We start from the raw sequence: 21,824 nt of genomic DNA, 5'->3' as shown, positions 1-21,824 counted from the left end.
AGGAGGACCTATGAAGCGCACCGGGTGGGGGTGGTGGAGATACAATGGTCATTGTTGCTGTGATTGGAGAGCTTATTGGGTATCTCCATGATACTGTGTATGCCGACACATGGCCTCGATTTCTTTATGCAAAGCCCACATGCTTGCAAACCTAACTCAATACGACTCGATGAATGAAATGGCTTCACAATGGATGCCGAATTGTATTCGTGCTGTTCTTGCCTTATTCGAGCGAATGGTGGCGTGGGTATGTAGAGTGTAGGGACTGTTTTGGCTGTTGGCTGTTGGCTGTTGGCTGTTGGCTGTTGGCTGTTGGCTGTTGGCTGTTGGCTGTTGGCTGTTGGCTGTTGGCTGTTGGCTGTTGGCTGTTGGCTGTTGGCTGTGGCTATTGGCTATTGGCTATTGGCTAGCTAGCACGTGCATCAGGCTTGGCAGCAGACTGATTCCTCATCGAAAACTCAGGTCGCCAGTTTCTTGTCATGCAATGTCAAGGTTCCCCACAAGATTGCTTCTCGTAATATCTGTCTAAGAAAAACTAGTCTAGCGTAATCACTCCAGGGTCATAGTTAGGGTTTCAGTGTAACAATAGACTTGGGTTACAATCTGTGAAATAGGCTCCTAGGACCTGGGCTGACTCGGGTTTTGCAACCATAAGAATTGATCATGCGTTTTGAGAGGGATGCAATTTCAGTTCTTGAATCAACCAACAAGTACACTGCGTGGAGCGTGGGTTAAGAGTTATGCTGACAATGCACACCTAAGAAGTGATTCGGCTTACAAAGATTGGGTAAGTTCCTCATCACAGAGCCCTTAGTTTGCAAATATATGCCTATTTCAGCTGACACATATTGCCGGTTTACAACTATAATCCAGAGGGAAAAGGTAGCTGTAGTCTTGACAGATGGATGGGATGGAAACTAGAAACTTTGATACCAGGTGGCCAGTTGCAATAGTCGCTTTGAAAGCGTACTTGGGCCATGCGTCGGGTGGCCGGTAGCACGAGCGTTTTTCGCGCACAAGTAGCCTGATATGAATAAAGCCACGGCGTTGGGTACATGACAAGATTGCTCAGAGACATGGTGGGCATTACTCAGCAAGAATTGGGCGCGAAGTGGAGGAACTGCTGGATGTGGCTAAATGCGACAATTGCCAAGCGACGGGTGCGTGGAAGAGAGCCATGGAGTGTGGCAGGGCCGGAAGCGGGAGCGTGTGTTGTGCGAGGAGCCATCATGGCGCGGGCGGGGCTGGGCTTGGCATGGGGGTCGGAGGCGCCGGGCAGGTCGAGTGGGCGTCAGTGTCGGCACGGATGCGCATGTGTGCTGGGAGCAGGAGCGTGTCGGCTGCAGCTGCCACAGCGGGCGGCGGGGCCAGGGGGCGCGTCACGTGGCCCGAGGCGCCAGGGCCTGGACGCTGGTTAGCATAATGTTCCCAATGCTCGCGGTCTGGCCATTGTGCAGCCTGAAACAGGGCGGGAGGGGCCTTGATTGGCCGCCGAAACATACACAGGCTCCAGCGACGGATGACAGGCGTGCCGCATGTGGCGCGCGTGTTGCGCAAGCCTGTTTGAGGGCTATTATTAATGTACAGTGGTGGTTATTGACGCGGGGCTCGACGAGACGGCAGGCGTGGTATCTGTATCTACACCGTTACGTATGCGGCGGCAGCTTACCTGCTGGGCAGTACGTAATATGCCTCGGGCGGCCTGGGGCGATGCATGTGGGCGCGAGTGCGTATGGGCAGTGGCAGCACTGCACTCGTCGTTGCGGGGGGCGCGTGGCGGTGCAGGGCACGCGTCGTGTGCGTGCTGCAATGTCGCGCCATGGACAGAGCCGTGTCAGTGTGCTGGACCATGGACGATGGCACATGGCATGAGGATACGCAGCACGCGGGGCTAGTCCCCATCGGGCTGGCGGCGCGGCGGCGGGCATCCCTGCGGCGGTCAGCCGCACTTGGCCGCAAAGGGACGCGCGCGCCGTGAGTGGACGCCTCTCCCGGCCCGCCATGCGTGCGCCCTTTCTATACGCGCCCGCCAATCACCGCCGGGCCAATACCACCGCATTAGGCCGTCCAAATGCTCCAAAACGTCCAACAGTGCCGCCCTTTGTGCGTCGTGAGTCCATATTTTACCTCTCTCGGCCAAACCTCTCGTCGCTGGCATCTCCTCCAAACTGTGGCTGCTACAAGGACTTGGGCTGATTCACCCACCGTCTGCTCTCACCACCATGCACGTTCACTCGCTGACCCACCCGTTGTACGCCCCGTCCAATCAGCCCGCCATGGACCCGCCTGCGCCACAACCAAACACCACTCGAGTGCGTGCCTTCTCCCACAAAGTCCGCACTGGATGTATAACCTGGTATGTGTCCTTCCTGCCTCGCCATGCCCATTTTCTTTGCCACTCCCAACCCCGAGCCTTGACCAGCGATCCACTGCAAACACCCTCGTCACCTGACTCGCATCCTGTCGACTCTTGTTAACATCTTTGCACAGCAAGTAAGTGTGTTTGCCTCTTACCTACATGACCAAAGCCTTCCGCCTTTTCCTCGGCGCCTACAATCCAATCCATCCTGCTCTCCTTCTCCTTCTCCTTCTTCTTCTTCGTCTTCTTCTTCTTCTTCTTCTTCTTCTTCTATTACTACTACTTCATTTTCTCCACACGCGGCTGTGCGAAGACTCAACCATCGGGAATCGCTCCGTCCGTGTATTGCTCCGAACATGGGCTCACCAATTGTCTTTCCGCTTTCCAGAATACGACGAAAGAAATGTGACGAAGAAAAGCCAACCTGTCGCCGGTGCCGGGATAGCCAGGTCAAGTGCGATGGCTATGCATTCATCCCGCCCAAGAAGAAGCCCACTCCCCGCAAGCATTCAATGGCAGAGAAAAAGGCCATGCAGGCCGTCGCAGTAGCAGTAGACAATGTCGTCAACCAGTGTCGTCCGAGCCTCAACTACTCAGGCTTCGGTTTCGACGGCGACACGGGCGGAAACACCTACGACCGACTCTTCTTCCACCACTTCTGCGCCATCACCATTGTCGAATTTGTTCGCCTCGCCAATCCCCAAGAGTTTTGGTCACAGCGCGTACTCCCCATGTGCCACAAGGAGCCCGCCATACGACACGCCATCGTGGCCCTTGGCGCCGCCCATTACGTCTATCTCCAGAAGCTCTCCAAAACCACGCCGGCAGACGTAAAAGAATCAATGTCACATTACGAGTGTGTCGCCACAAGCTTCTACAACAAAGCCATTGGACAGCTGGTCAGCTTGAACGGCATCCAAGGCCCAGCCCTTTGGGAAGCCCAACTCACAATGATGACCTGCTGCCTACTCTTTGTCTGCCTCGAGAACATCTTTGGCCGCTTCGAAGAAGGCGTCCGTCATATGCAGGCTGGCGCACGTCTATTCGAAGCCTTCGACTTGTCATCCGCCCCACCACGAATGCACCAAATCATGCAGGAGATTGCAACAGTCTTGTGTCGCTTCTGCGTCGATGCATTCTACCTTACCGACGAATACGTCATCCCCAACATGACACCATACGCCCCGCAGCTGGTAGAGCTCGATGACAGCCCGCGGCCTTTTCTCAGCCTCACAGAAGCCAAGGACGCCATGTGGGATCTGGACGTCAAGATGTCCTTTAGCGACTATGAGGAATTCTGGCCTTCTTCTGCCTCTTCTTCATGCCCTTCATCTTCTTCTCCTGCTTCTTCCATTTCTTCTTGTTCTTCTACTTATACCTCTACTTCGCCCTGCTTTTCTTCCCCCTCGTCTTGTTCTTCCTCGTCCTCGTACATGGACAGCCCACCCAAGCAGGATTGCGGCGGTCAAGGGTGCGATCTGCAGAAGCGATTGATGGAACTGTGCGAGCCGTTTGAGCGATGGAAGACCAACTTCAACCTACTCATCGCGACCCAGCTCGACCCTTCGCAATCCAACGCCGAAGTCCAGCGAGAGCTATTGATTCTCAGCGTTCGCCGCTGCCTGTGGGATATTTTGCTCTTCCCAGACGAAGACACCACCAACCCAGAGCTGTTGAAGCTATACAACGAGCTAATCGAAATGACCGAATCCTTGTACAGCTTCGAGGATTCCTGGCTAGGCCGACCCATGTTCACGCTGGACAGCGACAGCATTCCCGCCCTCTACTTTGTGGCTACGACGTGCGAGAACCCAGCTTTGATTGAGCGCATCACACGCCTTCTGCGCGGTTCGAGAAGACGAGAAGGTCCTTGGGACAGCTGCAAAGTGGCAGACAAGATTGAAGTGGAAGTGGAGAATCCCAACATTTGTTGTTCATATCGCTAGTGTGAGGCCGGGGCGCCAGGAACAAGACGGTAATACTTAAGTAATTCAACGTCCTTGGTATATTGCAAGCTTGTGCTCCGTCCTCGAAATTGCATGCCAAAACTGTGTCGATGAGTCTGCACCCGTCGTGGTCTCGAGCCGCTCGTCCTCCCTTCAGCCTTGGACGAAACACGTTCCCACGACGCATGAGGTTTCTGTCATGTTTTTTTTTGCCAAGCACAACAGGCTGTCACAATGGCGAAATGCCAAGATGCATCCTTGGGCATGTCATGTATTGGTCGGCAACGTACGTAAGTGTATAGGTAAGCATGAGCGGAAACGAGACCCATGTAGCCATTGTCGGGGATAAATGGCCCTTCGTCCGCGCAAAACGTTCTTCACCCTGTTCCAGGCCTCGGTCGGCTGGCAGCCCCAAACGTAGTAAGTGACATGCCTGGACAGCCCAGTCTTAGCTGTGTGCGCGTCATGTGCTGCTGGTATTTCGTCCGGGTTGCATCCGGCGCCATGTGGTCATGCATCACCACTGTCGCCGTGGAACAGTGCAGAGCGTCGTCGTGGATTACTCTACATGTACATTGCAATGCCTTGGAGCCATGGGTTCGGAAGTACCCACCAACCTCGCTTATGCCTACCCAACACGATGCGGGGTCACAGCGCGGAAATACTGCCTCTTTCACCCTTTCGGCGGCATCCCCCAAAACGGTGCTTATTCGATCGACAAGGAGCCCGGTGCAATCACAATGCTGTTTGTGCTTTTCAGTATACACCTGCGGTAGTACTTGGACCAAGGCCATTTGTAAGTGCGTTACGTGTTACACCGCCGTCTGCGCAATCCATACTCCCTCGTTGATCATGGCCTCATGGCATTGGCGTCAATAGTGCGTAATCTTTGCCGACGCAACAGCTAGCCGTGACCGACACACTGCGCTGCCGTGTTGCATCATAGAACGCACAGTTTTGTTCCGTCGTTTCCACTGCCCCTAGCATGTCCAGCGCGTCGTGCGAGGACTTACTACATGGCGGGGTCAATCTCTCCTGGCCATGGGCCTGCTTTTTCCACCTGTCCGGTCAGTCTCGGGCCATGCGGCAAGGCCGACTGTGATCTTCTGATGACGACTAACAAGTGTCAGTGGGTTAGATGCATACGCAACTTCCTACGCAAACCATTACCACATGGGTGATATCGAATTTCAGCTGCTAGTCATTTAGCTGCAACATGCAAGCCCCTCGCAACGACTGTCTGGTCAAGAGCCTGTACAATCCACTGCCTAACCGCGCTACTTACCTGGTCATGTTTAATGGCCTTCTTGGCGGGCTCGTCATCACCTACCACGTCCTTGGGTGACGGGAAATGAAACTCGTTTGCCTCGTTGCCACTGTGTGGGTGAACAGGCCGTTGATGAACTCAAACACGGAATCCATGTCCTCGGTAACTTGTCCAAGACAGGAGGAGAAAACAAAACGAGCATTGTCGTACATGTCTCCCATGCGCACCACCTGTCGGGTGCGCTCAGTGGTGCCCTTCTGTTTGATGGCGAGGGCGTCTATCCAGGGCCAGCATGCCAAATGGCAACTCTGGCCAAGGCCAACGCATCCGAAACATCGTACCACTCCTTGGATCGCTTACTGTAATCCAAAGGGATGACTGGCACCAAGCAGCCACTCTGAACGATACGGCTGTGCAACTCGTACTCGTGCATGAAATCTGTGAACTCGAGTGGCTAGTAGCTTGGCTGTTCTTGTTAGTCATTTTCCACTACTTACACACAAGCGTACCTTGGCCATATGCGTGTCGGTCGGCGAATCTCTGCGCCAAAACATCAAAGGCACCGCTCCAATGCAATTGGAGTGTGCAACATGTTTTCGTCCGCTTCTGCGGCTTCTTCAGAGTTTCGGCATCCTCTGGCCTTGTTGGTTGCAGCATGAGAGGCGACTTCGGTGACGCCGTAACTTTGCTGGCTGCATTTGTCGTCGGGTGCAGGCGGAGTCCATCTCCTCAGGTACGGCGAAGCTTCTAGCCCCATGGCTATTTTTGGAATAGCCACCCTTTTCGAATGCTTGTGCGGCCTCGGATGGCGCGGAGTCGTTGCTTCTCTGGCCAAACGGCCTGTCTTGGTCGCTAAGCTCCGGTGCCGGGCACGGTACCTTCAACGGCCGCTCACCCTTGCCTGACGTCATGGAGAGAGAAAGAGACAAAAACAGACTGTTACAAAGCCAGCATGCAATCAAGTGTTTGGTGTTTACTCTTTAATACTGTCATCTGATGTACACGCTATTCATGATGCAATGAGAATCGTGGCGTAGACAGGGGTTGCCTGAGCAGAGCAAAGTAGGCGGCATGCTACCAGTATTTCCGGCTGGTCAAGAGTACTGCAATCAATCATCTACGGGTGCCGCATACACGACTGCTTTATGCGAAAAGCCTCCAAATCGTAAAACAGTTTCCCTCCATGGCGCATTAATCGCGTGACGCACTATACAACCTCGAACTCGTAGTAGACATAAGCAGTATACTCCTGGTCACCCATGTGTCCGGCTTGTTGCATGTCCATTGACATGGCTTGGTCGTCCTTCTTGATGCGGCCTTTGCTGTCGCGGCCGAAGGCGTTGCCGCCAAGGTATGAGTAGGCTTCGTCAAGGTTGGTCTTTGCTTTTTTCGCTGATTTCGCGTCCGTCTACCGTGTGTTAGCATGCAGAAATCCGTGCGGCCCATATCCACAAACTCACCTGCACGATGCCGCACACAAAATCGAGCGGCAAACCGTACCGCAGCACCGTTTCCACAAACACTCTCAGTGCCAGCACGTGGATCCAGATCATGGCACTCTCGCTGTACCCCGTCCGGCCTAGCCTCAGCGCCTCACCCCAGAGCTTCTTCTCGTCCTTGGCTAGTTGGTCGGCTTCCTTGGCCTCCTCTTCCTTTCCGCCTTCTTTGTACGTGTAGTCTCTCGGGGTCCACCGCTTCTCTCTGCACTTGTGCACAAACTCGGTTGAATGCTTCTTGAACGTGGTGACGGCGAACAGGGTGAACTCGTCGTCGTCGGCTATCTTGGTGGCGGAGCGGGGAACGACCATGGGGCACACCTCTTCGTACGACTTGTAAAAGTCCTTGACGGCCATGTTGGGGACGGCGATGAGGTGCGTGTCGAGGTATTCCGAGTCGCGGATAATCGACTTGGGGTTCACGACATTGACCAGCGACTTGGTCGAGAGGTTGCCTGTGCGTTTTCGTTCGGCGGCTGCGAGTGCGCCCTTGGTCTGGTTGTACTGGCTAAACTTGGCCTTGACGTCGTTGTCGATGCCCTGTATCTCCTGTGCATGCCGTCAGCCACCTCTCTGGCCGACTCGCGGCGTGCCCCTCACCTTCTGCAGCGCATCGATCAGATCTGCGATGGGCTTGTCCGCACGGTACTTGACCTTGTTCCACTGGAAGTTGCGCAGATACTGGTCGACAGGCTCTGCGCTGTGTGAGCTCCCGCATGCCAATCATGTGCCCGCTGGCTCACGTACTGTCGTTGATCGTCTTCTGCTGCTGCACCTTGGCCTCGTCGCCGTCGAGTATCTGGCGCAGGCTCTCGCCGACCTTGCCGACGACGCCCTCGCACACATTGTTCAGCTTGGAAAGGTCGTCGGCCTGCTGGACCAGGGCGTCCAAGGTGCCGATCTTGAAGTTGGGTATCGCAAATGGGGAGGTGTTGCCCACGTCATTGGTCACGGTCGATCGCAGGGCTGTCAGCGCATCGTCGTGGTGATTCGAGGGCGAGATGGACGTCGGCAGCGACACCAGCAGATACTTGCTGCCCTTGGACATGGTTGCTGCGGTCGTCTTGGAGCGATCGGGTCGCGATATGAGCGGTTATGGGAACGATGTCTGCATTCGTGGATGCAATCCAGCTTCGGAGCTTGGATCGCGCCGCGCCCCAGCTACCCAGAGGGCCGCCGGCGTCATTGGCGCGCCGCCATATATATACAACGGCCGTCAGTACCCGTCGACCAGCCAGCAGCAGCCCGCCTTCTTTCTCCCAATCTCTCGCTCCTCACTCGCACAGCATGGCCTCGAAGAAAGCTGCCGCTGCGCTCTGCCCAGCAATCAACCGTCTTGCACCCCCCGTTGCCAGGTTCCAATGCTTACAAAGCGCACGTTACTCCACTACGTCTCGCGCAGCCCTAGCCCCACGACCCCGCAACTTCACACGACCATCACCACAGCAGACGCGCTTTGCTTCTTCAAAAGCATCCGAGGAGAACCTGGGCAAAACCGGCCTGTATGAGCTTCACAGCAGACATGGCGCCAAATTCGTGCCCTTTGGCGGGTACTTGATGCCGGTCCAATACAGCGACTTGAGCATCATTGAGTCGCACAATTGGACGCGGGAAAAAGCCAGCTTGTTTGATGTTGGGCACATGTAAGATCCATGGACAGCGGCGGCGGCGGCAGCGATGGTGGTGAATGGCAATCACTGTGAACTAACCACGTGCAGGGTCCAGCACCACTTTTCTGGCCCTGGTGCCGAGGCCTTCCTCGAGAGCATCACACCCTCTTCCCTTTCAGCACTACCCAAGCAGCAGTCCACTCTCTCTACGCTGCTGCATCCCACTGGCGGCATCGTTGACGACACAGTTATCACGCGCCTCGCGGATAGATTCTACGTCGTCACAAATGCAGGCTGCAGAGAAAAAGACACCGACTACTTCCACAAGCAACTCGACGCATGGAAAAGTGCGCATCCCGATCAGCCTGTTGAGTGGAAGATTCTGGATGGACAGGGCCTTGTTGCCCTTCAGGGTCCCCTATCCGCCGAGATACTATCCCGCGTGCTAGACGACAAGTCGAAAAAGGACCTCGAATCTCTCTACTTCGGCCAGTGTACCACTGCGACAATCAAGGGTACTGATGCCGAGGTGCTTGTCAGTCGTGGTGGCTATACTGGTGAAGACGGCTTCGAGATCAGCATCCCCCCGTATGCCACAGAAGCCGTCACTCAGTATCTGCTCGACTCGGCCAAAGAAGAGTTACGGTTTGCAGGTCTAGGTGCGCGTGATACCCTGCGATTGGAGGCAGGCATGTGCCTTTACGGTCATGACCTGGACGACACCACAACCCCCGTTGAGGCCGGCCTTTCCTGGATCATCGGCAAAGACCGCCGCGCCAATGGTGGCTTCCTGGGTGATTCCGTTATCTTGCAGCAGTTGAAGAAAAAGTCTGAAGGCGGCGGTGTATCACGTCGCCGAGTCGGCCTTATTGTTGAGGGATCGCCTGCCCGAGAAGGCGCTGAGATTGTAGACGACGCCGGCGAAAAAATTGGCACCGTCACCTCCGGCTGTCCCTCGCCCACCATCAAGAAGAACATTGCTATGGGGTACATCAAAGATGGTATGCACAAGGCAGGGACCGAAGTCGAGGTTGTGATTCGTGGTAAGAAGCGAAAGGCTGTTGTGACAAAGATGCCCTTTGTCCCAAGCAAATACTTCAAGCAGCCAGCAAACACCAAGGCATAGGCCACTGTTGAACACACAATTATGGCATCTTCAACCTGCCACTGCCTCGTTGGCACACATTGTCTCGAGCTACCTAAGCTCCGACAGCGCCGGGGCTCCGCGTAGCGCCGCTCAATCCGATTCGGAGACTTAGACAGCTGTCGAAATGAATATGGAGAGCGTCTGCGCAGGTCTTTTGCACCATGTCACCCAAAAATAAGATTATGAACCATACACGTGCCTCTTTCAAATCGTCGCTGACGATTTTTGCAAGGCTAAGAGGTCTGCTTCTCACCCAATTTTGTCATGTTGGTAAAAGAGCAACGCGTGTACCAAACTTTACATGCTTTGGCTCACGACATCTTACATGGATGGGATACCGACAACACTACATGCATAGATTACGAAACGAGTATTGCGACTGATTAGACATGAACCAATTGAACAAAGCTATTGTCAAACTCTAGCTTTGACCACTAAGTCTTTCCCGTCGGGTCCGTCCGCACACTATCACCATGCAACGTCTAATCCTACCAATCATCTGTCAATACTGCTACTCAGTACCCGCAGCATGATACTATTCACACAAGATACGGATACAACTGGATATCTCGGTCTATAGTTTTTCCTATCAAGCTCTGGATGTCATATGCAGCAATCGGCGGCGCGCTTCACCTCCCCAGAAAAAAAGCGGGCAGCAGACAGTATGAGATTTAGTTTCCGCTGTTGGACTCCACTTTCGGTTTTCCGAAGGATGCCCGAGGAGGTTGCCCGTCGGATTCTGGAATACTCACTGTTTGTTAGGTTTGCATCAGACGTCAGACATCGAGGGTCTTACTGATGATTACGCCCCGATATATGTACGAGATCGACATGGCGCATGACCATACTAGGCATAGTTTGCATTGCATCCCATGACAGGTTATGTTTATTCTCAAAGCTGTGTTAGTCAACGCTCTAGTTTGGGCGCGAGGAGATCTGAGGGTCTATATCGCTGTACGCGTGAATCCTCATGCAGCCAACAACATGTCGTGCAATGTCAATGACTTGTCAAGTGTGTACATACATTACACACATTCTATCGCAAACTGCGACTGAAGCAAAAATATCCATGCAACCTTTCACGATTCATCTTGGCTGATTGAAAGATGCTGTACATATTTCATTGGATATCCTTGACGGGTAGATAGTCGGTCAAGACCCTCTTTCTTACCACATCAATGGAAGTATGGCTGCATGCTATCCTCCATGCAAGGAAGGACTGCGGGTGTGGCTCCTTGCGCACATCTATCGAAGCAGCCAATCTAGCTGCAGACCCTGGTGATCCATCAGGATATGGTCATTCCGTCTCATCAACATCACGGCGTGACTCGCAATCATGAATCTCGGTTTTCTTGATCGCATCTGGCTCATCGCCCCCTTCCCCTTCCTCGGCCTCTACCTCGGCCTCCGCCACGACCTCGCCCACCCTTCGATCTTGGTCCTGCCCTCTCGTATACCTTGACTTGATCAAACGGACTGTCAGCAACCCTGATGTAGCTTGGAATGCCGTTATCTACCACAGCCAGTACCACATTTCTACTGCCATGCTTTAGCTTTTGGTAAGGTTGGTCTGACTCCTTTAGTCGATCCTCTGGTAACTGTGCCATGAGGTCGTTCAGCTGGGCACCTGTCGGGATCGGCGTTGTGCGTGCATCAATGACGCAAATGCGAAAGTCTGGGGGTCCGCGAGCTGACTTGCGGAATTTGGCAGTCGTGCGGTAGACGTCAAAGTGAACGCGGTAAGGGTTGTCGCTAGAGGGAGGCAGAATGAATGACGGTGGTGCCGTACGATCATGTGTTGGGATTAACTTGAGAAGCCGATAGATGTCATTGTAGCTCCTGAACAATCCAGGCTTAATGAGCGGTCCAAAGGCCAAGTTTTCTGGCGAAATGGTGTGCGTGGGCTGGCTGAGTCGTCGCCACATCTCAGCAAAGAAGCGCGTAATGATTCCAGGGCCTGACTGCTTCTGCTCGTCAGGCTTTGGCTGCGCGTTCACAATCTCTCCTCGGTCACCGTCCCATGATCCCGTCCTGAAGATGACATAGCCCGACCTTTTCAGGCCCGCATATACATTGTACATCTCCAACGTCAGCTTCCCACCAACCCCTCCCTCGAACCCGATAAATGCTGCATAAGCCGATTGCAAACTCATGGGCGCGCCATCTTCGGTCCGGTATACAGTCTTGTCGCCGACCTCGCGCTTGACCGGCCAACGACAGTCTAGAGTTCCTCGTTCCAGTAAGAACAACGCCTCCTCTGGCAGCAGCCATTCTTTTCCACCCTTGTTTGTACCTATGGTCTGGAAGTGCTGTGACTTGACTTTATCTACGCAAGCCATGTTGCTCTCCGGGTCGTACATGGCTAGGACATGACCCTTCTGCGTGTGTGTGCGTTGCCATGACAGGACGCCATGCATGGCCCGACGCGAGGCCTCGAGCGTGTCTAGCTGCAGGTTTGTCTCATGGCTCTCAAAGTCCTTCTCGCCGCGCTTTGGTAGTGTTGGGTGCGCGCTATCTTGTGCTCTGTCGCCCAAGTATCAGCATTGTGGGGGAGAAAGTGCAAGCTCTGCATGCGACATGACGCACGTCAATTTCTCGAGAAGTCGAAAGTCTTGCGCTTCCTCGGTGGGATCGTAATCTGTTGCATCAGGCGCGCGCAAATGCGAGATGTCTTCGTCTTGGTCGGCCATGGCGCACCGAAAAAGCTTGTGAGTGCAATGCGCGGCGGCTATGGTGGGGAAAGGCGGCGGTCGGCATCCCCAACGCTGCGTTTCGGCTTCTGCGGCATTGCATCGGCAACATGCCGAAGACGTCGTGACATGGTGCAGCCTCATCTGTGGACCCATTGCGCATCGTTGTTCAACTTCAACCCACTGTTATGCTATACTACCCTGTATTTACGGGTGCTCCCGGATGCTCATGTCTTGTCTGTGTCGCCGATATCACCCCATGTCGGGAGAATCCATGTGCCGTTTGTGGGAAAAACGTTCACAGTGCATGCAATGACAAACGACGAGCGTCGAGACGCAGCCATATGATCGTGTATAGTGTAAGATGATGCGTGTATCCGTCTTGTGGCGATGATATTTAAGCCCTTTGATGCCTCACAGATTGAGCCATCACAGATCAAAGCAATTCCTAGATCACAGCTACACATTCACCATCAACCCCTTTAACTCTGACTCCAAAAATCTTCAATCATGCCTCTTACCAAGTACAAGGCCGCTGCCGTATGTCTTGAAGCAAATACTGTACAAACGATACCAGACTGATTGAACACAAGGTCACCTCTGAGCCATGCTGGTTCGACCTCGAGGCTGGTGTTCAAAAGACCATCAACTTCATCAAAGAGGCCGGCGAGGCTGGATGCAAGCTCATTGCCTTCCCAGAAGTCTGGATCCCTGGTTATCCTTATTGGATGTGGAAGGTCAACTACCAGCAGTCTCTTCCCATGCTGAAGAAGTATCGCGAGAACTCTCTTCCAATCGACTCTGAGGAGTTTCGGCGTATCCGTCGCGCTGCTAGGGACAACCAGATGTAGGTCAGAATTTCTGCACTAGTAAGCATCGCTAACACGTTGCAGCTATGTCTCTCTTGGTTTCTCCGAGATTGATCACGCCACTCTGTACCTTACCCAGACTTTGATTGACCCAACTGGCGAGGTCATCAACCACCGCCGAAAGATCAAGCCTACTCATGTCGAGAAGCTGGTATACGGCGACGGTGCCGGTGACACGTTCAAGTCTGTTACTCAAACTGAACTCGGCCGTCTCGGTCAGCTGAACTGCTGGGAGAACATGAATCCCTTCCTCAAGTCGCTCAATGTCTCTGAGGGTGAGCAGATTCACATTGCCGCATGGCCGGTGTATCCCGGCAAAGAGACTCTGAAGTACCCAGACCCTGCCACTAATGTTGCGGATCCCGCCTCGGACCTGGTTACGCCGGCTTATGCGATCGAGACTGGCACTTGGACTCTTGCTCCGTTCCAGAGACTAAGTGTGGAGGGCTTGAAGAAGAACACCCCTGAAGGTGTCGAGCCCGAAACAGACCCTACAACCTACAACGGCCATGCACGCATCTACAAGCCTGACGGTACGCTTGTGAGTAAGCCTGACAAAGACTTTGACGGACTCCTTTTTGTCGACGTATGTACCAGTTCCTGACGCCTTGGCCTGCTTGATTACTGACATGTAATAGATTGATTTGAATGAGTGTCACTTGACCAAGGCGCTAGCCGACTTTTCAGGCCACTACATGCGCCCCGATCTCATCCGTCTGCTTGTTGACACTCGCCGCAAAGAGCTCATTACGGAAGCCGACCCTCACGGCGGTATCCAAGCCTACTCTACCCGTGAGCGTCTCGGATTGGACGCCCCACTTGATGGACATGTGCAAAAGCAGAAGAGGGGTGTTGCTGCTGATGAATCCACGAGCGCCACTGCGATCTAGATTCTAGTTGCACATTAGGTTTATGCAGTTTGATCCTGCTCTTGTATTATAGATCCCTAGAATTTGGCATGTCGAATTAAGCACCCTGCTCTTGCGAATCATCTGATTCTGTTCGGTCCAACTGGAGTCTGCTTTCGAGAATGCTTGTTTGATGCATCGACAGGCGGTGATTGCGTGGATTGTCGTAGAAACAAGCTACATCTCTTCCTCTCCTACAGGAGAAGCCAGGTGATTGCTGCCGTCTAGGTCACCATGCGAGACATACCTTTTAGCCCAAGTCGATGAGAAGTGTGAGAGCACGCCACATGAAGGGTGGCGGATTCGCGCGGCAACATCCGAGCTTGAGCTAAGGAAAGGCGGTGGCAGAATCTAGCGCGAACTGATCTTCGCGCGCGCAACTTTTCGAAAAGTTACCACCCGCAACTCGGCACTTCATCGCCAGCCGCCGCGTACAAAACTCTCACAATGCCGTCGACGCATAATGTGGACAAGCCCTGGGACACAGATGACATAGACAAGTGGAAGGTGCGTTTGCGACGAGAATTCAGGCCCGCATCCGCCAGAGTCTGACATTTGCACAGATCGAGCCCTTCAAGCCTGAAGACAACAAGGCGGGCGCCTTTACCGACGAGTCCCGCTTCAGCACCCTCTTTCCCAAGTATCGCGAGCAGTACCTCAAAGGCTCATGGAAGTTCATCACACAAGCGCTGCAAAAGCTCGGCATCGGATGCGAGCTCAACTTGGTCGAGGGTTCCATGACAGTATGGACGACACAGAAGACTTACGATCCAGCGGCAATTCTGAATGCGCGCGATCTCATAAAGCTGCTTGCTCGAAGCGTACCTGCTCCACAAGCTATCAAGATTCTTGAAGACGACGTAGCCATGGACATTATCAAGATACGGAACCTGGTGGGCAACAAAGAACGATTCGTCAAGAGGAGACAGCGTATTTTGGGGCCGAATGGATCGACGCTCAAGGCGCTGGAATTGCTTACCGAGTGTTATCTACTGGTACAGGGAAACACCGTGGCGTGCATGGGCCCGTACAAGGGACTCAAGCAAGTGCGGCGCATTATCGAGGATACAATGCACAACATCCATCCCATCTATGCCATAAAAGAGCTCATGATCAAGAAAGAACTTGCCAAGGATCCCGAACTCGCCAACGAGAGCTGGGATCGCTTCCTGCCAAATTTCAAGAAGCGCTCTCTCAGCAAGCGTCGCGTGCCGCACAAGGTCAATGACAAGTCGAAGAAACCGTACACGCCATTCCCACCGCCTCAAGAGAAGAGCAAGGTTGACTTGCAGATCGAGAGCGGAGAGTACTTCTTGGGCAAGCATGCGAAGGAGAGGAAAGCACGGGAAGAGAGAGAGGAGAAGATGAAGGAAAAGATGGATGCAAAGAGGAAAGAGAGGATGGCCGAGTACGTAGCGCCAGAAGAAGACGGGGAAAAGAAGAAGAAGAAACGGAAGCGGGAAGAGGGCGAAGGCAAGGAGAAGAAGAAGAAGAAGAAGCGCAGCTCCGAAGGCGAGGCCAATGGCGATGCAGCATGAGGCGCACACTACTGTTTATATATTTGATTGCGGTGCGATGGATTGCAGATACAGCCTTGTGAGAGACTAAAAGTTAGTTGGCTAGCCGCGGAGCAAGAGTGCATTGGTCTGCAAGACGCCTTATAGCATTGTTAGGTGTTTAGGTTATTCTGATAAGTTCAAATACCCAGGTTCCCTTTGCTAGACCAAGTCGCGCTTAGAGGAATGCTCATCTCATGTGTACAGTAAGCCGAGGGACTCGGCGCTTCTAAACTTAGCGACAGGGCCAAACATGTTGCGTCTCGCCTTTGTCACGACATGGCCAACTTCCACGTTTACTCACCGTCACTATGCAATCTCTGAGAGCGGCAACTTTTAGCTCACTACTTACTTCCTTGTCCACATCTATATCAAAATGCGTATCGGTGCATTTTCGCAACCACTTTTGGTGACAACATGTGCTTCACGGCTAGCCTGGGGTTGGCACTGCTGGAGTAAAAGTCCGCTGTACACAGCTGAGCTTCAGACGTCTCTCGATGGCCTGAAAGAATACGCATCATGTGTTGAAGAGCTGGGATCCCGAGATGCAAAGGCGCACGTGGAGAAAGAGACAAGAGGCTATGCGCCATGGACCCACGCACCAGTCTGCACGCGCACGCTGCAAAGCATCAACGACACGCTCTGCGTCTACACCGACGCCTCCTTTGCCGATAATCGCGGCATCTCCATCTTCACCACGCGCAAGCTAGCCCAGGAATTCGCCTCTCTGCCCGCCTTCCGCGACCCCCTGGCCCTAAAACCCGAGGCCATCAATGAAGACACACATGCCTACCACACCACTTCGATCGCGGAAAAAGGCATAGGCATGCTTGCATCGCGGCCGCTGAAATTCGGAGACCGCGTGACTGCCTACACGCCGGCATTCGTCGCGTACCTGGAATCCGAGCTCTCGACGCTGGACCGTGAGGCGTTGTGGCGCACGGCAATTGAGCAGCTACCCGTGCACCTCAAGGACAAGTTTCTCAACTTGGCGACTGTGTACGGGGACCCCAGAGTAAAAGTGCAGGATGTCGTCAAGGCGAATACGTTCCAGGTCATGATTGGGGGCGTGAACCATTTGGCTGTTTGGCCCGAGACGAGTCGGCTGAATCATGCGTGTGCGCCCAAGTGAGTTTTTTTTTCTCTTATGATTATTTCGGCCTGTGATTTTCGAAAACACGAAAAAAAAGGATGGTCAAGGGCTGACTAACAGTGACAGTGCGCAGTATGTCATTGACACGGAGCTATTGACGCACGTGGTGCGCGTTACACGGCCTATTAGTAAAGGCGAGGAAATCACAATCTCATGTAAGTAGGTTTTGCTTTTCCAATCTCATGACACTACTAAGTATGCATGCTAGATACCTCACCGCTCGAGCCTACAGAAACCCGGCAACAACACCTCGAGAGTGGCTTCCACTTTACGTGTACCTGCCGGCGGTGCACGTCGGCAGACACCAACACGAAGCTCTCTGAAATGAGTGGCCTGCAGTCGCAGCTCAACGACTGGTCACCTTCTTCGGCCGGGTCGCCGGAAATGGCCGAGCACCTGCTAACGCTGTACGAGGAAGAAGGGCTCGAGGGGTTCATGGACATGGCGTACGGCTTTGCGGCGTTGGCGTATAGCGCTGTGGGCGACGCCAACATGGCCATGTTGTATGCGGAGAAAGCGAAAGAAGCCATTCTGATGAAGGATGGAAAGTGGACTCGTAATTTGGCCATCTGGGATAGCTTGATGGAGGATTTGCAGGAACACTGGAGTTGGAGGAGGCGGCTTTGAGAGGACTTTGGTGTCATGTTCTCTGTGTATTGGACATGTTCTTTCGTCATTGTTATTATTAAATTATGTTTCTGTTTTCAAAAAACAAAAAACTCTTTGAGCGACTCATCACACTCAGAAATCTATGTATTAAAAGAAAACGGTCTATGGTTGGGTTAAATGCGTTGCAGATTTGGACCAGACCATGAGTATCATGCTTCATGTAAGTATCGGCCTCTTGGCCTGGAATTACGCTCCACCAGCCGCCATAATCTTCTTCCCCTTGACACTCTTCTGCTCCATGCCCAGGCTCACGAAAAACGCAATACCACTGGTTGCGATGGCGAGTATAAACGCCGTAACAATGGAATTGTTGTATCCATGCAGCACGCCCGGCAACAGCTCCTTGGGCACGACGTTTCTCAGGTTGGTGGCGCCTGCGTGGGCAACGACCCTAGCATCAATACCAGGGGCATACTTTGGGATTTCCTTTGTCAGGGAATTGACAAAGATGTTCTGTGCAATGGAGATGGATAGGGCGCCGCCGAGGGAATTGAAAAACATGACGCATGCGTTTGCGGACGGCATGTCCTTTTCGTTTGTGACGACCTGCACGGCAATAAAAGGAATCTGCACGCCAGCGCCGGCGCCGATACCAGCGAGGATTTGGTAGCCGATCCATTGGCCGGCGGGGGAGCCGACTTTGAGTGTGTACAACATGCCGGCTCCGACGGCGAAAATAGCGCTGCCGAACCACATGAAGGGTGCATACCACCCGACAATGGTGATCAGGCTGCCGATGACAATGGAGGAACAGGTGATGCTGACGAGGTATGCGATGGTGCGGATACCTGATTCCTCGGCCGAGGTGCCTTTGATTGCTTGGAAGTAGAAGGGCAGGTAGAAGATGTGGCTAGCACGAGTCAGCCATGATTACGTTAGATGTGTAGGTAGGGATCATGGGTGGTGCTTACGTATACAAGGCCATGGACAGCAAGGCCGAGTATAAGCAACTAACGAGTACGGTACGTTGAGTAAAAACACGGAGAGGGATTGTGGCGCGTTCTTTTTGTCGAATCTGTAGAGCAATGAAGACGGTGATGAGCAGGCCAAAGCTCAGCAATGTACCCCATACTTTGGAGTTACTCCAAGGGTAAGAGAAGCCGCCCCATTGCAGTGCCAGAAGCAGACTGACAATGGCGCAGATGAGGAATATGGCGCCGGCAATGTCAATGTTCTTGAGCCGCTCGGCAACCGGAAGGTGGGAGTATTGGCGTTTGGGATTGGTAAAGAAGAAGAAGACGACTGCGAGGGAGATGGCGCCAAAGGGGAGATTGATCCAAAAGCACCAGGTCCACGAGAGCTTGTCTGTAAAGGCGCCTCCAAGAATGGGACCGACGACCGAGGCGATGCCGAACATGGAGGATAGCGCGGCAATGTAGATGGCCCGTTTCCTCAGGGGCACGGAGAAGCCGATAATGGTCATTCCGCCAGAGTAGAGGGCGGCAGCACCAGCACCGGCGACAGCTCGTCCAATGATGAACATGGCTGAGCTGGTTGCGGCGGCGCAGATGATGGAGCCGACCTCGAAGATGACGAGTGCGGAGAGGTAGGTGTACTTGACGTCGAAATAGGTGTATACTCTGCCGAAAGAGGGCTGCAGCGAAGTGGTGGTGAGGAGATAGGCCGAGCCATACCATCCCACGTCGTCGAGACTGTTGAAGACACTGGTGATTTTGGGGATGGCGGTGGCGATGATTGTGTTGTCGAGTGCGATGACAAAGGTGGTGAGACACAGTCCGACCGAGAGGATGGCCAGCTTGAAGCCAGTGAGGTACTTGGACTCGTCTTCGGCATCGGGCTCGCTGGTGTTGTCGTCGTTTGTGGTGACTTGGCCGGGCTTCTTTTCGTCTGTCGACTGATTGGCAGCGGTGGCATCCTTGGCCGAGGGCGCATCGTTGCTCGGGCGCGACTCGTCTTTTGGCCTTGGGGTGCTCTCTGGGGCGGTTTCGTGGGTATGGGATTCCTGGTCGCGAAGGGTAGTGCCTGCGCTAACAGGCGTGTCGGTCGGGTGCATGGCGGCTGCGTGCCCAGGTCAATGTTGATGCAAGGGGCAGAATGCGAGGCTGTGGCTATATGGGCTGGCAGCGAGGTGCACGAGTGACTATGTGGTTGGGGGTGCTTCAAGGAGCGAGGAGTCGGCAGCAGGCCAAGGAGAGTCGAGGCGGGCCATGTCGGCGGGTATGGATAACGCCACCACAAAGGCGCGACGGTAGCGAGGCATGGGGGCGTATTCTATACGGCCTGGTGTAGGCAGATCGAGCGAGCTTTTCCCAACCGACGCGCGATGCGATGGCGCGAGGGCGAGGCAGAGAGGGCGAGGCTCGGTTGGAGCATTTCCGAGGACGGGCAGCCAATCAGGCGGGGGAGCGAGGTAGGACCAAGTCGTGGGACCAGGGCGCTGATCCTTGGGGAGGGGCATGTTCTTGTTTGCAGCCGCCGTTTGTGGCGTCGAGCATAGATAGACTTGACCGTGTGATCGTCTTCGCCGCCGCCGCCTGACTGCTTACATACATGGCCTCGGGGGGCCATGTGGATGTGGGTGTGGGTGTGGGTGTAAGTAGGTGGGTGGGTGTGCACCCAAATGCCATGTTGCGTTGAAATTTCCGTGCCGCCTCGGCTAGAAGCACCCCTGGGCACTCGATGGCACTGAATCAGCCGCTGGTCGAACGCGAATGCGAGCCTGTCTAAAGGTACTACACTTACTATCCCTGGCGGCCTCTACACCGCACCCGGCCCTGCCCTGCCCGACTCCTCCATGCTCCTAGTGCTACTCCATGGTCGTTTCGCCATGGACACACACGTGCAGTGGCCCGGCGGGGTAACAAAGAGAGGAAGAGGGCTGCACTTTGTTTTTTCCGCACCCGCTTCAGGCTTCATCCTGGCCATTTAGGCGCAACGGGCCGCCTCGCTTCCCGAAAAGCTACCAGCACCAGCACGAGCACGAGTACTTGGTAGGGCGGTGCACATGCACAGCCAAGCCGTGTGCATTTGTCTACACGACATGTACACCTACTCTACAATCCAGTACGCGAGCGTCCATGTCCATGGGCATGGGTAATAGTACAAGGTCTAGACGAGTCCCGACTGACGACCCAATCGAGCACACGCACCGCCACTGCTATACAGACAGACGGAACCGAGACCCTGCCCGGCGCCACACCCGAGCACGAGCACACGCCGCTAGCCTGAAACGGGCGGCCCATCCTTTGTCGTCTCGTCTCGTCTGTAACCCGGCCAGCCCTAACGAGCCACCCCATCCAACTCTATTTGTATTGCACCTGCCTCACTACCCACACAGTCAGACTCTGCTCTCTGCCCACACGTATGAGGAAGCGTCTTACCTTGCCCGGACATGTACTGCACGGCGTCTCCACCTTGACCGTCGCCAGGATCACGCCCTCGCGCCCTCTGCTACACTTTTGCTGTGTCATTTGCCCTTTGGCACATGGTTGCTGGAACACCATCTGTGTGTGTCCGCACTGGTGCGAGTAGGCGTGGTAAAAGCACATTGCGCAAGCGAGCAATCGACCCGCAACACACTGCACGCCTACCATGGGTTAGCATCGCCGAGACACACACACACACCGCGAGGCCGCAAAGACATGGCCTTTCTTTGCACCTCGCCTCGACTTCCTCGACTCCATACCGGGCTGGAAATGCTGGATAGCGATGCGAACCACAACGGCAGAAAACGAATGACAATGTTCAAGCGGCTGGGGCAAAAAAAAGAGAGAGAGAGAGAGATACGAAGAGGCTCAACAGGTCACTGGTGCTGTATCAAGTGTGGACTCCATCTGCCACTTCTTTTATATGGCGAGTTGTCTGCCGTGTGCATCATGATTGTCCTGTGTTGCTGATACCGTGCAGTTTGACGCCTGCGAGTAACAAGCAGCTATAGGCACATCCGCTTGGTCCAACAAGCTTTGGTATTTGTGCTTGGCCGACACGGCCAAAGTCCATGTCGACAAAGACTACATGGAGTTGCACAGAGGCCCGGCCAAGGCCAAGTCGCTTCCTTGGCTGTGATTGGTCTTGACGAGATGCCGCCACACTGCCGTAGAAGCGATGGCGGAATCCACGGGGTAGGCTGAGTACAAGGCAATTGCGCCAACTCTTGGTGTATGACGGGCACGTGCTCGTGGTTACAGACGCCT

General features: G+C 54.2%; 9 protein-coding genes across 9 annotated transcripts; 5 read left to right on the top strand and 4 right to left on the bottom strand.

Annotated features, from left to right (window-relative positions):
• The first annotated feature begins 2,513 nt into the window (after positions 1-2,513).
• Positions 2,514-4,398, top strand: SETTUDRAFT_165750 (uncharacterized protein). The gene has a single exon (XM_008032393.1). The coding sequence runs from the start codon at positions 2,716-2,718 to the stop codon at positions 4,303-4,305; it is 1,590 nt and encodes a 529-aa protein (XP_008030584.1). The 5' UTR covers positions 2,514-2,715; the 3' UTR covers positions 4,306-4,398.
• Positions 4,399-6,543: 2,145 nt separating this feature from the next.
• Positions 6,544-8,138, bottom strand: SETTUDRAFT_165749 (uncharacterized protein). The gene is made up of 4 exons (XM_008032392.1): positions 7,816-8,138; positions 7,669-7,763; positions 7,033-7,617; positions 6,544-6,980 (listed from the first exon to the last, which is right to left on the bottom strand). Exons 1-4 carry the CDS (start codon positions 8,114-8,116, stop codon positions 6,780-6,782), a joined length of 1,182 nt encoding a protein of 393 aa, XP_008030583.1. The 5' UTR covers positions 8,117-8,138; the 3' UTR covers positions 6,544-6,779.
• Positions 8,139-8,359: 221 nt separating this feature from the next.
• SETTUDRAFT_165748 (uncharacterized protein) lies at positions 8,360-10,021 on the top strand. The gene has a single exon (XM_008032391.1). The coding sequence runs from the start codon at positions 8,746-8,748 to the stop codon at positions 9,802-9,804; it is 1,059 nt and encodes a 352-aa protein (XP_008030582.1). The 5' UTR covers positions 8,360-8,745; the 3' UTR covers positions 9,805-10,021.
• A 919-nt stretch (positions 10,022-10,940) lies between these two features.
• SETTUDRAFT_122740 (uncharacterized protein) lies at positions 10,941-12,515 on the bottom strand (the record flags this gene model as incomplete). The annotated part of the gene is made up of 2 exons (XM_008032390.1): positions 10,941-12,348; positions 12,412-12,515. 2 exons carry the CDS (start codon positions 12,513-12,515, stop codon positions 11,193-11,195), a joined length of 1,260 nt encoding a protein of 419 aa, XP_008030581.1. The 3' UTR covers positions 10,941-11,192.
• Positions 12,516-12,973: 458 nt separating this feature from the next.
• Positions 12,974-14,390, top strand: SETTUDRAFT_165747 (uncharacterized protein). Its single transcript, XM_008032389.1, has 4 exons — positions 12,974-13,055; positions 13,109-13,362; positions 13,409-13,970; positions 14,023-14,390. Exons 1-4 carry the CDS (start codon positions 13,026-13,028, stop codon positions 14,272-14,274), a joined length of 1,098 nt encoding a protein of 365 aa, XP_008030580.1. The 5' UTR covers positions 12,974-13,025; the 3' UTR covers positions 14,275-14,390.
• A 349-nt stretch (positions 14,391-14,739) lies between these two features.
• Positions 14,740-16,980, top strand: SETTUDRAFT_157167 (uncharacterized protein; the record flags this gene model as incomplete). Its single annotated transcript, XM_008032388.1, has 3 exons — positions 14,740-14,799; positions 14,856-15,700; positions 16,476-16,980. The coding sequence occupies 3 exons, from the start codon at positions 14,740-14,742 to the stop codon at positions 16,978-16,980; spliced, it is 1,410 nt and encodes a 469-aa protein (XP_008030579.1).
• Positions 16,981-17,325: 345 nt separating this feature from the next.
• SETTUDRAFT_96933 (uncharacterized protein) lies at positions 17,326-17,628 on the top strand (the record flags this gene model as incomplete). Its single annotated transcript, XM_008032387.1, has 1 exon — positions 17,326-17,628. One exon carries the CDS (start codon positions 17,326-17,328, stop codon positions 17,626-17,628), a length of 303 nt encoding a protein of 100 aa, XP_008030578.1.
• A 228-nt stretch (positions 17,629-17,856) lies between these two features.
• Positions 17,857-19,684, bottom strand: SETTUDRAFT_181497 (uncharacterized protein; the record flags this gene model as incomplete). Its single annotated transcript, XM_008032386.1, has 2 exons — positions 17,857-18,520; positions 18,582-19,684. 2 exons carry the CDS (start codon positions 19,682-19,684, stop codon positions 17,857-17,859), a joined length of 1,767 nt encoding a protein of 588 aa, XP_008030577.1.
• Positions 19,685-21,011: 1,327 nt separating this feature from the next.
• On the bottom strand, positions 21,012-21,179 carry SETTUDRAFT_61997 (uncharacterized protein; the record flags this gene model as incomplete). The annotated part of the gene is made up of 1 exon (XM_008031988.1): positions 21,012-21,179. A coding segment is annotated over one exon (168 nt), but the record flags the coding sequence as incomplete, so codon positions are not given.
• Positions 21,180-21,824: the final 645 nt, after the last annotated feature.

The sequence above is a fragment of the Exserohilum turcica genome (genome assembly GCF_000359705.1).
Source record: "Exserohilum turcica Et28A unplaced genomic scaffold SETTUscaffold_7, whole genome shotgun sequence".
NCBI lineage: Eukaryota > Fungi > Ascomycota > Dothideomycetes > Pleosporales > Pleosporaceae > Exserohilum > Exserohilum turcicum.
The sequence above is the reverse complement of the archived record's forward strand: the minus strand, read 5'-3'. Positions and strand labels throughout refer to the sequence as shown.

What these genes read in the sequence shown, in the direction of transcription:
- SETTUDRAFT_165750 (XM_008032393.1), top strand. Translation starts at nt 2,716, where the DNA reads ATGGGCTCACCAATTGTCTTTCCGCTTTCCAGAATACGACGAAAGAAA.
- SETTUDRAFT_165748 (XM_008032391.1), top strand. Translation starts at nt 8,746, where the DNA reads ATGGTGGTGAATGGCAATCACTGTGAACTAACCACGTGCAGGGTCCAG.
- SETTUDRAFT_165747 (XM_008032389.1), top strand. Translation starts at nt 13,026, where the DNA reads ATGCCTCTTACCAAGTACAAGGCCGCTGCC. An exon ending in GCTGCTAGGGACAACCAGAT is followed by an intron (nt 13,363 to 13,408) that starts GTAGGTCAGAAT and finishes AACACGTTGCAG; the next exon opens with CTATGTCTCTCTTGGTTTCT. An exon ending in ACGGACTCCTTTTTGTCGAC is followed by an intron (nt 13,971 to 14,022) that starts GTATGTACCAGT and finishes GACATGTAATAG; the next exon opens with ATTGATTTGAATGAGTGTCA.
- SETTUDRAFT_165749 (XM_008032392.1), bottom strand. Translation starts at nt 8,116, where the DNA reads ATGTCCAAGGGCAGCAAGTATCTGCTGGTGTCGCTGCCGACGTCCATC. An exon ending in GCAGAAGACGATCAACGACA is followed by an intron (nt 7,764 to 7,815) that starts GTACGTGAGCCA and finishes CACACAGCGCAG; the next exon opens with AGCCTGTCGACCAGTATCTG. An exon ending in TGATCGATGCGCTGCAGAAG is followed by an intron (nt 7,618 to 7,668) that starts GTGAGGGGCACG and finishes CGGCATGCACAG; the next exon opens with GAGATACAGGGCATCGACAA.